This window comes from Sinocyclocheilus grahami, unplaced genomic scaffold (assembly GCF_001515645.1).
Source record: "Sinocyclocheilus grahami isolate Dianchi unplaced genomic scaffold, SAMN03320097.WGS_v1.1 scaffold298.1, whole genome shotgun sequence".
In the NCBI taxonomy this organism is placed as follows: domain Eukaryota; kingdom Metazoa; phylum Chordata; class Actinopteri; order Cypriniformes; family Cyprinidae; genus Sinocyclocheilus; species Sinocyclocheilus grahami.
Window position 1 is genome coordinate 910,804 of NW_015505477.1, and position 17,797 is coordinate 928,600.

General features: G+C 37.3%; 1 protein-coding gene across 1 annotated transcript in view; it reads left to right on the plus strand.

The window, feature by feature from the left end:
• LOC107601062 (tomoregulin-2-like) overlaps positions 1-17,797 on the plus strand; it is a 61,609-nt gene that overhangs the window by 37,936 nt on the left and 5,876 nt on the right. The window contains exons 5-6 of the mRNA XM_016293074.1: positions 13,198-13,297; positions 13,812-13,833. Of these exons, the coding sequence (XP_016148560.1) occupies positions 13,198-13,297; positions 13,812-13,833 (122 nt within the window). The remainder of the gene's footprint in view (positions 1-13,197; positions 13,298-13,811; positions 13,834-17,797) is intronic.

A 17,797-nucleotide genomic window follows, 5' to 3' on the forward strand; every position in this document is an offset into this window, starting at 1 on the left:
GTAGAACAGTCTGCGGCTCGAGCTGTATATTTGCATCGCTTAAAATGTGTCACTCTTCTTTGATTTTAATCTTTCGCTCTTCCAGTCAACCCTTTTATTCTTCTCTCTTAACCAAACAGGCCACATCCGCTAATTGAGTACTGTAACATCTCCCTGCATACTGCTGCTCATTGTGGTCTTGTTTTGCCAGCCATTTCCTGTTTACTAGATGTGGTCTGTGCTTTTTGAAAATAGCAGTAGCTTGGTTGGCATGTGTGTCATTTGGACGGGGCTATTTTTCCCTGAGGAGGTTTGGGAAATTTATATTTCACGGCACTTTGTGATTTTAATCCTCTGGAGTTTTCTGAGAAATTGGGAGAAATTCTGAGAAATTTTCAGAATCCCATCCGGATAGGAATGTCTGCAATTGGGGTGTATTATTTTTTTCACAATGCCTCTCTTTATTTATTTATTTTTTTAACTTCCAGTAAATACAGTAACTACATTTACATTTCTTGTCATGCTGCCTTTTGGTTTGATTCAAAGATACAGTGAAACTGTAATATTGTGAAGTATTATTTAAAAACTTACTCACACCAAACTGTAGTCAGATTAACACTATTAACACATTAATAATTGTACCTTGAAATCACAAACATTGTTTAGAACAAGGATTTTTAAACTGAAAAATAGTAGTAGTATGTATGTATTTTTGAGGCTGTACGTTAACTGTAAAACTGTGAAAACTACTATACAAACATTTGAATCATAAATGTTTCTCTTCAGGTTTGTATACAACACTCTAATAGTGGGTAGAAAATAGATATGTTACAATATTTTCCAGATAATACTCTTAATAGCACACTTTGGCTTCTGTTTAGTAACAATATAAAAGCAAGTTATTTTGCAAACAACATGTTGTCTTTATAATGTTGCACTTAACATTTTCTTACAAAATGTAAACTGGTGTTAATACAGTAGCTACGTTTAAATTTTGGGTTCATAGCTTCAAAAGTTTGAAAAGCCCTGGTTTAGAAAACTGCTCCTGTCCTATGCACGACTTAATTGATTGTGAACTTCTCATTTACGGAGTATGCCAATTAAGAAAAATTGCTTTGTGTTAGTAGATGACAGCATATGGCTCTCTGCAGACCAGAACAATAGAGATAGTAGGAGTGGAGAAGACCAAATGATGAGGGGAGAGGAGAAAATATGAATAGAGAGACGAAAGAAGAGTGATAAGAGACAGAAGGATGTGCAATTCGATAAAATGAGTGGAGAAAGGAAAGGAGAGGGAAAGAGAAATGGAAGGCCGATAAAGAGAAAGATAAGTAAAGAGGAGGAAGAGAAAGATGAGGGTGATAAAGGCTGGGTAAGGGAAGGGAGAAATGATTGCAGTTTATGGATTGAACAGAAAGAGAGTGAGAAAGAATGGCGTTTAGGTAAGCACAGCACTATCGGTGCGATAAAAATCAAATGTATTCAAATGGCTGCAGATACATCATATGGGTTGCCTACTGGGCATGCAGGCTGCTGGACACTTACGGCGAAGCAGAGAGAAGCCGCTCTGGCTGTTCAAGCTCCCTGAGCTCCATGTAACATCATCTGTATGAGAGGCTGCATGCAGAAGAACACGGTTTACGCTTTAGACTAATACAATAGAGAAACCAGTGATTATTATGCTTGATGCTAAGAGATTAGGCTTTTTCCGATTATCAAAAATGTCATAACAGTTGATATTACTTCTAATTCTAATTCTAATTAAGTTTAGTCACCAAGTTATTTTATGTACAATGATTCCCATCAGCAGTGCATAACATTGGATTTTAATGACTCCAGTTAGTACTATATGGATGTACCTTCAAAACCAAATCAAGCACTAATAAAATATGCATTATAGTATATTCGAAATATTTGCATGCAAAACAAAATTGTGTATCATTAATAGGGCTGTGTATCACCAGCAAAGTCACGATACGATACCTATCACGATACAGAGGCCACGATACGATGCGTATCACGATACATGAATTTTGAACACAGCACTAATCATTAATACACAGATCATTTTGAATGGTCATTAATAGACCTTAAACAGGTTAGAAACCATATTGAATTTAACATGGATAAAAAAGTGGCTGTGACAATGGCATGGCATGCACTGTATAAAGGTTGTAGATCATGTAATTTTCATAACTCACAACCCTCAAAGCTGTTTATTGGAGTTTTTTAACGAAAGGTGTTTTTTTCCCCCTGTAATACCTTTTGTCGGCTGAACAGTCAGTATGTTGTAGTACAATCCATTGAACTTACTGTACCTCTATGCCTCACAGCCATGTTTTCATTCCTGACAAAAATGAAATATGCCGCTACCATGACCTATGGAAAAAGATGTTGTTTGGAGTCAGATGGTGTCCTTACGGTAGCAGGGACTAATGTGGTCATGCTAACCAGCCAAACATTGACCCCTTGTTTAAAACATTAAATGGTGTTTTTGTTGTTGTTGTTGTTTAATTTAATTTAATTTAATTGCAGTCCTAATGTTTAAAGACAGTCTTGGGAAAGGACTAGAGAAAGCACCTAAGAATAGTCTCATTAGATCTAATTAAGTTAATTTACTTAGCGCTAGTTTTCTCATTTTGGTATCCATGAAAAAAATATATGGCATGCGGGTGAGTAGATGATGACGAAACTACAAACATTTTTTGTACCTGTTTATTTCTATTGTTGTTTTATTTTATTGTATTTATTTATTTATTGCTTCTTGCTTTTAATTCAAGAAGCAAACATCTTCTTCAAACACCTGATTTTATCAGTGATTAATTGCTGTATCACTTCAGCTGTCAAAACTGCAGCAGTAAGGCTCCAGTAGCACTTCATTATTTCTAATTACTTCCAAATGTAATCCATTTACTGTGTATCCAGGGCTCTCCTTCAAGGATCCATTATGTATTTAATTTTGGTAGATTTTCTATAATCAATACAGACAACACAGACACAGGAAGCAGTCTTTAAGGGAGTTGGTTTGTGTGCTTTGGGTTTTCGTTGTGTATTTATTTGGTCTTTGCAGCTGCGGTTGACCACATTTGATCTTTCACATAAAAATGGTTGTTAAGTCGTGCCTTAAACTGTTCTAAAATACTGCATTTACTGAAGCCAAATTAATGACCTCACGTTCCTGAGGTGACGACAATCAGCTGCACAGCCATATCCGGGTGAGGACCTTCCTCAGTCACCATGGTATCACCATGGTAACAAGCTTAGAGGAATGAGAAAGAGAATAATCTAATCTCCCCGTTTCAGCTGCTGTGATAAAGACAGGCGCAGTGCCGTCTGGAATGGGAGGTGAAGACTAAAGAAAAGTGTCTGGTTGTGCTTAGAGTTTGTGTGCTTAACATTCAAGCTGAGTGTGAACATGTGCACTGTTTCTGTACTGCAGTCCATACTGAGTTAGAGTCCATACTGTGTCCGCACTGTTTATCAGTATGTGTCACTGCGGCTGGAAAAGGCTTTTAAAACATCACAACAGATATAATTCATAAGTTCATCTGATAAAAAAGCCCTGTTGAAAAGCTCTTGGCCTGGGAAAACCTGGCCATAACCTAGCTTCAATGAGAGGGTGGTGTTTTATCTTGGATTATTAGGTTTATATACTATTTCTAAGGCTGAAACCTATTTTGAACCAATGATTGAAGGATGACAGATTTAATTGTTTATCTGTTAAATTAATATTAACATAGGAATTACTTATATTATGGAGAGATGGAAAGAAGCAAACGTGTGCACTCCTGCAGACAGCTTGTAGGGAATGTTTCCTCGCACCTACACTTAGCACTACATTTATTTTGAAGTTCCAAAGCAAAGAAGTTGGATAACAGCAGGTATTCATGTCTCTGTTATTTTTATTCTTGTCAGAGTTCATAAGAAATTTCATACGATTTTTTTAATCTTTTTTTTTTTACAACAATTTTATTTCTGATCATCTACTCATTTCTTTTTTGGCTCATTTTTGCTTTTAATTAAACTGGGCAGGGCAATTATAGTTCCCAGCATGCTTTGCATGGAACTTGATTTTGAGGGGAAAATGTAAAGACTTTAATGTCCAGTTACGATTTGATTTAGAATCACTTCTGGTCCATAAAGATGGGGTCCTGAATGTTCATGTTAACATGGTAAAATACTATTTCTAGTTGGTTGATAGTTAGTTGGTAGTACCTAGTAATGTAACTGAGTAATGCGACACAAATGAAAATGGATCATGTCGTGGGCAGACATAAAGTCATGTTGAGACTGCTGAATTTGTCCAAAAAATTTTTTTTTATCCATTATGTTGAATGTACATGAGCAAATTATGTTTTGTGACAAAGAATTATTGAACCAAACCACATTACTCTATGTGCTATTATTTAACATGGTAAAATACTATTTCTAGTTGGTTGATAGTTAGTTGGTAGTACCTAGTAATGTAACTGAGTAATGCGACACAAATGAAAATGGATCATGTCGTGGGCAGACATAAAGTCATGTTGAGACTGCTGAATTTGTCCAAAAAAATTTTTTTTATCCATTATGTTGAATGTACATGAGCAAATTATGTTTTGTGACAAAGAATTATTGAACCAAACCAAGAAGGAAAAAATCAGTTAATGTAACCTAATTGATTTGTGTGGAATGATATACATGATTAAATTATGTCAATTCAAACCTCTTTTTTTTCAGTATCCTTATTCTCCACAGCTGAGAGAAAAGCAGAACTACATAGTGCTTCCTTAATGTATGAAAATTGAAAATGTAAATGACTTCATATTCCACTTTTGTTCTTATCACAAATAAGACATAGATTTGTCCTTGTTGCCTTTGTGGTAAATCATTTCAGAGACTAAGCTATTTCCAACCCCAACAAGAGGGAAAATGCAATCATTTTATGGCAGCATCTACTCATTCTCGATTCGTTCTGAGCTCTGGCAAATACCTCCGGAGTTATTAATATAGTCAGGGTCTTTGCAGATGAAATGTAAATCTCAGGCAAATGTGGAAGGCGCTGAATCAAATGAGACAAAGGTGTATTGGGGGCTACGAGAACCTTCTGTCATTCAAAAATAAATGTGCTGTTTTAATGTGGGTCATCCTTGGGGCAGAAGGGGATTTCTATTAAAATTGTATTTTGGGAAATACAATATAATGATATGGGCAGGCTGGGGAGAATGGGAAAGGGGAAGAGAGGATGAACAGGAACCACAATAGACACAAAAGATGAGCCGTTCACGGTAATGGTGGGATTATATGGAGATTAGTGCACTAGACGGGTCAGGAGACATTGTGATTGATGAGCCATGGCAGGAAGTGGCAAAATGGCCTCAAGGTCACAAGAGAAAGTGAAAGAAGAGAGCAGAGTTCATTTTGGCTTATATCCATACAGTAGAACTGAACAGAAGTCACACACAAAGAGATATTTGAATTTCTTGTGCCAATAGACAGAGTAAATTATATCAACATAGCATATGGAGACTTACATTCCAGGAGATGAGAAAAAAAATGTAACGTATGGAGAAGAAGATAAGACGGAGACAGAAGGGAACACCAGAGACATTTATATAGAAACCGGGGGAAATTGTCTCGTTTTTCAGCGGCTGCATCTATGAGGAGTTTAATCCCTTTCCAGTCATGAATCTTCTGAGGACACTATTTTCTGACAATAGTGAGCTTCATTTCTTGAGTGCCTCTAAATACTAACCGACTGCAATCTGTTCTGGTTAAAATCAGTAAAGCATCAACCCTCAGTGGGGCAGAAATACTCATCATAACAGCAGTCTCCAGCTCCCAAATTACTGGAACAAGCTAAGCCTGAACTCCTTGGAGACACACCTCGGTGTTTGAAATGTAAACATCTAATGGCTTGGTTGTTTATAGAGCTTTCAATTCTTAAAGGCTCATTTATCCTGGGATGCATCTGCAGAATTCGCTGAGGTTGTTGGTTTGTTTGACTGTCTTTGAATAGAAAGTGTAGAGGAGCAAATAGGAGCTCCGCTGGGCTTGAGTCTGGAGTTTGTGCTGGAGCTGGAGGTGTTTTGGAATGGAAAAGAATTCCACACTTCTTTGTTGATGCCTGGAACATGGTTACTTTTGGGCTAGAAGCATACATAATGATTAAATTTGTTTGTTGTCCAGACGTTTGTAGCTGATTTAGGAGACTACTAGTGATTTTCTGACTTAGACCCTGCTTATAATTGGTATTTTGGTATTTTTTAGTTTGGTGTGATCTGATCACAAGTGGTTAGCTCTAAATACAGGTGCAGTTGTGGTACAAAGTGGTCAGATCACTCAAACTACATAGTGTGTAAGAAATATGTGAGCACATTGATAGTGTAATACTGCCCGTTGGACAGCAAAAGACTGCCTACTCACATATCAGTCAATCACTATTCTAAAACAAGGGTTAAACCTTGCTTATACTTCAAAGAAAATAACAATCCTATCAAATAATTTTAGAGAAACACATATACTGTACATGCATGCACAAGATAAAGTACAAAGGACATTTTAGTAAAGGTATCTTTTTAAATAATTTATTTTTAAGGATCTTTTTAAGACTTTTTAAAGTACATTTTAGTGAAGGTATCTTCTTTCAGCTTAAGTTTTAGCAAAGGTATATTTTAAACTCTTTATAAGACACTTTTGAATTTTTTTTGGTAAATGTACAGTTTTAAATAATTTATTTTTTAGTACTTTTAATTAAAGTTATATTTTAGATAGCTTATTTTTAATGCTCTCAAAGTTTTTTTTATAGAATTTTTTTTTTAATTACTTTTAAAGTGCTTTTGGGTAAAGGTATCTTTAAGTCGATTCACTCAATTAATGTGTGATGGTTCTCCTCACTGATGTGAGATTGCTAAGTAGGAAAATCTCTTGTGAAAATGCTTTTATTTGTTTTTATTTGCTTTTCGTTTCTGCGTTGGCTGTTGGGTGTTACAACCTCCCTGGTGTGCACATGTTGTTAAAGGCCAATATCTAAATTTGGTTTAGGTCTCTGAGCAATGAATCCATATTCCTGTGAGTTGAGAAATTACCTTTAACTTGAAACAGAACAACTAGTTGTTCTACTGAGGTGGAAAATCTCACATCGTCCTCACTAAATCATTCATTGTCAAATGAGTTCATAAGATCCGCTTCAGGGAAAATAACATTGATCTTTTATAAATAGACAATCAGAACAAAGTGAATTAAACATAGCATTTTTATGTAAGAGAACATATTAAACTAGTTCTGTCATATTTTATGCAGTCCTCTCTGGAATAGCCTTTAGCTGCTATCTCTTGTTTACCAGCAGCTTGCTTTGCTCTACTTATTTGGATCTTTTCTAAAGATCAGCGGGTAACACTGGAGTGAAAGATTGGCACTGTGGTGCCAGAAGGATTAGTGGGGCTCGATGGCAAAGACTGGCACCCACAGTGCTGGAACATCTCAGCTGCTCTCTGTGCCACCCCACGGTGTCTGGGAGTTTAGATGGAAAGACAAGGTGTCAGAATCTTGCTGCTTGGACAATCACAATCCACTGCAGCAGGGGGTGTGCTGGAAAAATTTATTGGGGGCTTAAAGAGTATATATAAATTAGGTAATATTTTATACAAGTCTATGTAAAATGTTTTATTTCTGTCATTAAAAACATTATAAGTTGACTTGAACAGTGCTAGTTGATTAAATGAACTGCATGTTTGTACAAATTCCAGATTTATCAATACATTATTCCCCATCCTTTCTTTAAGTACAGAATTTAGGAATACACTATAATGGAACCATATTGGTCATTGGCTGACATTATAGATTTTTTGTATATTGCTGCCAGCATTTTATGTAGATATTGAATATTTAACTTTTGCATGCCTATTTCCTCTATTTTTAAATGTACATTTCCTTGCCTTCATCTAATGCTTAATTCAATTTAACATTTGAAAACACTAATAATTTAATATCACTGTTAAATGCACTATTTAAAAAGAAAAAGTGGAACCTTTTTCCACTGTAAAGAACCTTTAGTTTATGTCTGTTATTTTTCAACACAACAGTATTATGAAGGAGTTAAATCTAGCAGAAAGCTTTCAGGCAGCCTATCTTTCTTTCTTTTTTTCCCCACAGCTAGGCATGTAAGAAATCCTTACAAAATGTTTTTATTTTTAATCTGGGGCATCTTATGGTCTATTATGAGATTGTGGTTTAGGGAAGGTCATTCAGTGGGTTAAAGCACTAGTTGCTGTGGCTACTAATGCAAATGTTAATTTCAGCCTCGATCCTGGTCAGATCCCCTCATCAAGGCCGGCTTCTTAGCTTGCAGAAAGTGACACTTTATTGACTGCCCATCGACCGTTTAGCTGCTGAAGATGTTTTTTCTGTCTCTTTATCTCTCTCAGTCTCTCTTAATGTCTCTCATCCTTCACCTGTTTTTGATTGCTCTCCGTCATTGTCATGTTTACTTTGTTGTTGTTTTTTCTTTCATTCTTTCTCCTTGCTACATACCACAAATGCCATTTGATGTTCTCTCCATCCTGTTTACCTCTCATTTCTCATCATCCTCAACTCTTCATCTCCTTTCCTTCCCCTGCACTCTTCTTCCATTATATATCTGAGAGCGGCTCCATCACAAGTGTTATTATGGGTGCCATTGGGGCAGATCATGGTCAGAGATGGAGATCAGCACACGTGTTGGTTTGTGTGTAAATGTAAGAGGCTCTGAACCTCGCAGCACTTCTCATGGGAGGATAATGGAAAGCTTTAGACATGGTACAGCTGTATCAAATGCAAGTGAAATGGTGTTTATGGATTGGGTGTACGTCTAATGTACAGTATGTGATTCAATCGTAAGAGTCTTTCTGAGTGTATGTTAAATGTCTATGTGTTTATTTTACACGGTTGACCCTTGTGCAGTGTAATGACCCAGAGTGAAACCGATTCGTAGACCTTCTGCTGGGTCTTTTAGCGCTCAATGGAAGACTTTCAGCGAGCAGCACTTAATCTGGTCAAAGCTGGAAAAAATTAAGTTTTAAACCCTAATTCCTAATTCTTCTTCCCTAATCCCTTGAAGAAGGGCAGCCCGTTTCGGGCCTCCTTTCCTGAATTTCACACATTGGCTCTTACTTCTCTTGCCAATTCAAACCCTCATCTGGCTTTCAAAGCACTCTCCAAAAGCTGTCAACCAGTGGAAGAAAATGGCCTCGGGAGCACTCCACAAAATTAGACACCTTCGCTCTGCGCCACCATCGTCAGTGGATTGCTGTAATTACATGCGCAAATGGGTCATTGGCAAGGTCTTCTATGCTGTCAGGTGTGGATAGAAGAGGCAAAGTGCCAGAGGGGTTTTACGACATGCTTTTCCCAATGGGACCGAGACACTCAAACATCCTTATTTGTGTGAAGTAGGCTTTAATGAACCCAATGTGGTGAAGGCTTAGTTGATGACCGCATGATTAAAGCATTGATAGCCTGGTACCATATTTATGAAAAAAAAGATCCTTTTGTTTTCGAGAAAAATAAGTTAAAACAATAAGATTTAAAAATAACTTTCGCTCTCAGATACCCATAGGCAATGTGTTGAAACCGAACACCTATAAAGTCATTCCATGAATTTTGCAATCACTGCCAGAAAAAAAAGTCACATTACTGCAGTACAAAAGGAGGAACAAGACAATTTTCATCACTCTGGAGATTCTTTTGAGAAAGTAAGATTATTCTGTTGCTCATCATGCATAAAACTTAAATGTCACATTCACCATATAGAAGTGGCATCATTAGTTTGTGGAGATCAGTGGAAATCCAAAGATCCTCTTTCAGGCTATCATCTTTCCACTGTAAGCATTATGCTTCCTACATTCTCTATTGATTCAAAGATGTAATGTGTCCCCTCCATCTGTGGAGATTCACTTGACCTTTGTGTCCCTTAAGAGCTCAGCATGTTCTTGTCTGGTGGCATCTCTTCAGGGGTTTGTGGATGTAGGCTTTTCTTCCATTACATTTTTTTCACATATGCTAATACAGCATTGCATTGTAGTAATGCATCTTCAAAATACAAAATAATATTCATGGTGTAATTTGACCTTTTCGAGTCCAGGGAGAGCTTTTTCATGATCCTCATTGTTTAAGCAAATGCTTAACTGTGATGTTCTAAACCCCTTCCATTTCACAAATTGTGTGTGTGTTTGTGTTAATCTGAGCTGCTTTTCATTAAATGACCCAGGAGTTACAGTATCATCCATCCATTCATTCATTGTGTGCATTGCGATGAATACCACTCAAAAGAATCAAGTGGAATTCATTTCCATCTCATGCTCATGTATGAAACAATAAAATTTATCTCAGCGAATTTGCAAATGAGGTAAAACGAAACAATGTACTCTGCAAAACAATGATGTTTATAAGCAAAGATTAGTTAGATCATGTCTGTTAGATAATCAGACTCTTGAGGTTTTCAGAGAATATGTCTTGAATTTGCTTTATTACTCCATTTTAAATACTCAACTATACATAAAAAAAATGACTATGAGCCAAATAAAGTATTAATTTATTCATCTGTTTATATCTATGATATATGTTCTGGGAAAAAATTATCTGACACTTATCTGGTGCCTTTTGCACAACACATGTGGAAACCAATAGATATTCTGGCCACAAATTAAGACATTGTTCCTACTACGTATTAATTTGTTCCAATGATATAACTATAATTAGGAAACACATTTTTGTGTGTGTGTGTGTGTGTATGTGTGCGCGTTTTTGTGACAAATGAGGACATAAATTTGTATAATGACAAAGGTATGACATAGGTATTACAAGGAGAAGGTGACTTTTCAGGACATTACCCCATGTCCCCACTTTTCAAAACGCTTATAAATCACACAGAATGGAGTGTACTGAAAATCTGAAATAGCACAAAGTTTCCTGTGAGGGGTAGGTTTAGAGGTAGGGTTGGTGTAGGGCAACAGAATATACGGTCTGTACAGTATAAAAACCATTACGCCTATGGGATGTCCCCACTTTTCACAAAAACAAACCTGTGTGTGTGTGTGTGTGTGTGTGTGTGTGGGTGTATACACTCATTCTTCCTGTTTGTGAAGGTCAGTTTCCATACACTGTTCAGGAGATGGGTGGCTTCATTCATCATCTGTCTGACAGCCCATGTTGTGCCCTAAATCCACCCCCACCTTTCTCCTTAGTTTCTGCGCAAGTAGGTTTGTCCCATTAAGAGTCATTTTCTTGGTCACTCACCATCTGTCTTCTGTTCATTTGAGTATCTCCTTTCCTTCCACCATTTAAAGCAAAAACTATTCCTCTGCTCAGTATGTGCTCGGATCGCTACATTTTAATGTTTCATAACCTTGAATGTCTTCGCCTTATGAAAAGCGCTTTAAAGATTCATCATTAACAATAACAATAACAAAAGACTAGATTTCTGTAGCCATTATCCACAAAACAGATACATTTAATCAATCATTGACCTAGGGTTTTCACACACATAAACACGATCAGAAGCAGGATCTTTTTGGCGGCGGTTGTAGATGAAAAAAAAGAGGGGGTTGGTGACTGTGTTTCTGGTCAGGGAAAATCAATTCAGAAGGTCTATCTAACTGAGAGATGGAGATATCTGTTACTGACCCTGCCATCTGACACGTTTCTCATTTCCAGACCATTGGGTCCATGCAGCCGCACATCAGGGAGAAGCTGGGTGCTGGGTTAATCAGCTCCGCTCATGATGCTGGACAGGAGATGTGTTTGGAGTAAAGCTTGATCTATTATGTTTGTGAAATTAATGTTAGCCATTGCGTTCACATTAACAAAAAAAAAATCTATCAAAATAAATCTTATACTCACAGTTTATTTTACTCTTTTTCATTGATTTTCTTCTACTTTTTATTGTTTGACTCCCCGATTGTCTGTTTTGTGCCTTCCAGACAGTCTCTGTATAAGTGGTGGGTATTTTTAGTGGCTCTTTTCTACGACAGTAGGTGTCAACAGGTGACTTTTTTGAGTGAGCCTTTGAATCGTTCTCTCAAGCGATTCATTCAAAATACTGATTTGTTCAGGAGCAAAGCAAGTGACTGTCTTTAAGAGTGAGGCGTTGAGTCATTCACTCAAGTGATTCATTCAAAATACTAACTCATTGAAGACAAAACAAATTAGTATGAGTGAATAATTGAATTATTCACTCAAAAGATTTGTCAGAAAACTGATTCATTCAGCAACAAAACACAGCAGTTGATTTTGTAACATTTTGATACCAAACTACTCATTTGGAACTATTTTCACTGGCAAAGCAAAAATGCACAAAATAACTGCCACTATTGTGTCTAAAATGTAAGTTAATATTCATTTTAATAGTATTATACTGTTAATATTAATATTAATTAATATTGACGGTTCATTGAACTGTTATAAAAGCGGTTGTACTGTTGGTCTGAAAATTTGGAACAACAGAACTCTTTTTCATGTGATATTGCTGAATAAATTTTTTTTTGTTTGGGATTTTAAAAAATCATAGATTTATTTAATCTTTGATCTGTGAAAGGACACGGTGTCAGTGCACAGCTTGTATTTGTAGTTGTCATCTAGACCAAAATGAAGGAAAATAAAAACTTAAAAGAGAATCAACAGAAAGACATATAGCAAAACAGTAACACCTGTGACTTAAACATTGTTCTTTGCATGGAAGTGCAGAATACTTTCTTACTTTTATCTGCCTGCCTTTCTTTTTTCATCTCTTTGTCTTTGCGGTCTAAGTTTTAAAAATAGCACTTCATAATGGAGGGTCAGGATCCAAAGGGGAGCGATGATCCTCTGAGGAGGAGACGTAATTTAAATTCCATGATGTACGGGATTGCTTTTCCCCGTCCACTGATGAGGGCAGATATGTGATAACGAGGGGCTTTAAGCTTCGGCTCCTGGGAAGCCTCTATCGCCAGGGAGCAGGAGCGGCAAATCAGAAATCATCATGATGAAATGAGGGGTGAGACTGAGGAAAGATCAGTGGGGGATTTGAACTTCTCATGAGAGCCAGAGACAAAGACTGAATAAGAATTATTTCTGTCCTCTGTCTCTCCATCTATTTATGAATGTTTGTGTGAGAGGAAGCGAGAGAGAGAGATGGACTGTGAATGCCTGCTCATCTTGCCCCAAGTAATATTTGTCAGACGTTTGATAGCTTATGTTGTCTTGTCTTGTCTTTGTGTATCCAAGCAGGAAACGAGGGTTCGGCAGAGAATGGACAGAAAGAGACGACCACCTGTGACATTTGCCAGTTTGGGGCTGAGTGTGATGAGGATGCTGAAGATGTCTGGTAAGCACAAAAACAGCCTGTAGGAGAACTAATATCACAAAAACGGAATAAAAAAAAAAACATTTTTTATGTGAATTTAAACACAAATTGGTTATTTAACCCTTAAATGCATGGATTTTACAATCACTGTCAACGTCAGAGCGCATTTTCCCAGTACATTCAGCATCTGGCTCATATTTGCAATCTTAGTCTTGGTCCCAGCTTTTGCTGATGATATTCTTTTGTTTTATGCCTGCGGTAATTATGAGTGAAACATCACATCATCACTGTCTATCAAACAGTGCCACCTTGAAGAATAAAGGTGAATTGCATTTATTGAGTCATCAGATATTGAATTATTGTGGCCCAGGAATAATATACACTCAAAAATCCTGGGTTATTTTTTTAACCCAAATGCTGGGTTGAGCTTTTTGGGTCTTTTTTGGGGGGGTTATTTTTTCAGTGTTTGGGTAATTTTTGTGTTACTCAGCTCCTGGGTCAAATGTAACAACCCAGGGTTTGGGTTGTTTTGCAGCTCCTGGGTCAGACATAACCCAATGTTTGGGTAGTTTTTGTGTTACTCAGATCCTGGGTCAGACGTAACCCAGCGGTTGAGTTATTTATTGCGGGGAATTTGCATCTTCTCTTCACGAGAGAGCAGTTCTAAGCACCATCGAATTGATGCATTCTTCGGTAAAATACAGGTTTGTGTAAATTTTATTTTATCTATAAAATCATTACTGTGCTTTGTATATCGTTCAATTTTATGCAGAGCAACATACAGGCGCGTGGTGTGAATCACCTTTAACGAGTGTCACAGTCTTGTGATGGAAATCTTGTGATTCGTGTGATGGAAAAGCCTGATTCTTTGCATAAAATAAACAATTTTATTCATAAAGATACAGAATATAATACTTTGGATGTTAAAACATGTCCTCAGAGCTGTTTATTGTTTGTTTATTGGCAGGTTATGGAGTCACAGCATGTTTCAGCTATGAGTGAAATGCAGGGCGGTGGTCCGTTAGCAGTTCCCCGCCGAACACGACTCCAGCGGGTACGAGAACCAGCGCCGTTAGGGTGGAAACAGAATAACAGAGACTTACACGTGGTCGATTACACGTGAATTACTTCTGTTTAATGTTGAATTTTTCTTCTAATGTTTGTTAAACGAGTTTAAATATAGGCAATGTATAGCCTAAAATATATATATAATATGTATAGCCTATTAAAAAGAGATATATATAAACAATGCTGTAAATGATAAAGAAAAATAAAGGAAGTTCATGCAAACCAGTGGTTGTGTGGAGTATTTTAGAAAAGTTTAGAGGATTTAAGTTAATCTGTAAACATTATTTAATGTATGAAGTAAAAAATAAGCTAGTAATATAGTAAACATGAATAAGCCCATTAGCTGGGTTAAATCAACCCATTATGCTGGGTTAAATAAACAACCCAATTTGCTGGGTAAATTTAACCCAAGATGGGTTCTGTCCTATATTTACCCAGCCCTTGGGTTAATAACAACCCAAATTGGGTTGTTTTTAACCCAGTGATTTTTAGAGTGTACTTACACTATTACATACCTTGGGTCGCTAGCGACCCTATACACTTTTTACAAAAAATAAATCAGAAAACAGACAATCTTTTATATTTTATGATTATTTCTTGTTATATTGTTTATAATGAATAGATTGAGGAATAGTAAGAAAGTTGATGTCTAACTTTCAAAAATGAAGGAGGGAGAGAGTAGTGAATGATATCCTAGGTTGCTAAAGACCCAAGGTATGCATTTAAGGGTTAAAGGTACAGTTCACCAAAAAAAAAAAAAAATTTAAATTGTCATTATTTACTCACCCTCATGTCGTTCCAAACCGGTATGAGTTTAGGGGGCAATTGTGGCCATTAGAGAGTCAGACTTGTAACCTGAAGGTCGCAGGTTCGAGTCTCGGTACCAGCAGGAAATGTAGGTAGGGGGAGTGAATGACCAGCACTCTCTTCCACCCTCAATACCTACAACTGAGGTGCTATCTTTGAATGCTTTCTCTGGTCAGAAGCAGACTGACTGTTAGATTTGTTGGTGCTGTCAATGGCATGATATGGAATATGAGATTGTTTCACACACTTTAACAAATCTCAGTTCTTTGATTATGAACTTTACAAACTTACCCAAAATAAATGAGCAAGAAACAAGGCCAATTATGACAGTTTCATCTTTGCTGATGAATGGCCGCTTAGCTCTGGTGCTCCAGCAATGAGAAATCATTAATATTCAATCAAAAATAAGCAGAAAGCCTCAACATCCACTTTGTTCCTCTAACAACATCTTCATGCTATATTCAATGAGAAATGTTTATCATTTCTAGAGAATCTATTTTAGTTGTAAACATGTGAAAAAATCATGACTCACATGATATATTTAAAATCCACCCATAGATGTGGAAAGGAGGTTTTCGTTGCCCTGGCCGTCAGTGAACAGCTCAAACTGTCAGCAAGAGTGAAGGAGACTACCCTTTAATCTTAATAGAAGAAGGCCTCTCTTCCTCCCTCCTGCCTATCTCTCTCAGGGCGTCTGAAGGGAATTACATATCGGCCTTGGCAAAGACAGCCTGTAGATTCACCAAAGATTCAGCAAGCACTGGCTGGAGAGCTGGAGTGTTTGGAGGCATCAGAATGAAACAGCCCAGCCACTCCCTCCTCAGAGATATCAGCACGATTTGAGGCATTTATGCCTGAGTCGTAGGGATGGTCCCATGACAGGCCTCTCGCTCTGATACACTTGACTGCAGATGACTCACTCACCTCACTGTTCCTCTACCAAAAACACTCTACCTCTCTCAGCAGCCCTTCTTTTTTTTAGTCTCCCTCCATTTTTCCATCTTCCTGTGTCATCTGAAGTATTACTGAAAAAAATGAGATGAGAGATTATAAATAAAATCAATGCTATAAGCTGCATTAATAACGTCTGTGTGTGTTTGTGCACTGATTGTGTGTAGTGACAAGCACCGGATTTGGCTGTTAGGACCCTAGTCCTTGGGTGTGTGTTTAACAGAGAGAGAGAGAGAAAGATAGAAGTAATATTGAATTCAGTAAAGTCACTAATATAGGATGCATAAAATACCTTGCACACAGAAATATTGTGTAGAATAAGTTTCAATTGCACTGAACTATTTTCAATTATATTTTTAGTATGGAATGAGTTGTTTATTTCTAATCAACATTTCTCACAACTTGGATCATTTTTTTCACTGGGTTTGACAATGTATTCTTGGAATGTCTGGAATTAGAGCTGAATTTGGTCAGTATTATTGATATACAGTATATAAACAGAGATAGACAGACACATAGATACTGTAATCTGGTTATGGGTGGCATCTGTCGGTGCAGTGTGAATTAGCCTATAGATAGACAGGCAGATAGATAGACAGAATTAATTATAATTTTAGGACATTTTAAATTTGCAGACAGAAAAACAGGAATAGTCAGTGTGCAGTGTGTATGTTTGGGCATAAAAAGATCTAGAAAGTTACAAATCTCAAAGTCCACTCGAAAGGGAGATATTTCGTATTTTTTGTGATATCACAAAGCGTCTCATTAGAATATCATTAAAATAATTCCCGCCTACAGAAATTCGAATGGTTGGGGGGTGGGGAGGGACGAGGTTGTGGTTAGAACGCTTGGTTGAGTGCATCAGACAAGATGACGGTGAAGAAGAAGTGCTGCTGCAGAGTTAGTGCATCAGAGAAAACGAAGAAGAAGAGCTACATTTTCGGCATGTTTAGAACAATTCTTACAAGTATAACACGACATAGCTGGGCACCGCGGACAGACGCCGAATGGTGCCGCCAATGTGTCTACACTAATAGAAAATAAAGTATTCGAATTTTAAAGACGTGGCGCGACGCGACGCTGCGCTTCTCGTCCAGTGTGCGACTGCCGGAAACGCAGTTTTGTTCACCTTCGTGCCCAAAAGTCTTTGTTTGGGCTTCCAAAAGCGGATTATGTCAGGAAACAGTGGTTGCAATTTATTTTTTAACTCTGTTTCTGAGCATTATAACCCCAATTTGCTATTGTGTGCTGCACATTTTACCAAGGACAGCTTCCACAATACGAGGGAGTACAGTGGCGGATTCCCAAAAGCTTTTGTTGAAAGACGGAGCAAGGGGCGGGGCAGTACTGAAACACCGTCTAAGCTGTTCGCCAATCACAACGCACTGGGACAGCTAACCAATCACAACACAGTTTGTTTTTCAGAAGGCGGACCTTCATCAAAGCCGGAGCTAATCGAGTTGTTTGTGCCAAGCTAGGGAGAAAGGTATTTTAATAATGTAAATTATGTGAAAAAATAATGCGTTTTTTGAACCACCAAGCATGGGAGCATGTTTTAGTACACGCCCAAAACAAAATCAAGACTTTGTAAAAGAGCATAATAGGACCCCTTTAAAATTCAAAAAGCTATGATTTAATTACATTAATGTGAGTGCTACACATTCAAAGTCAAAACGTGGCATTGTTGTGGATGGT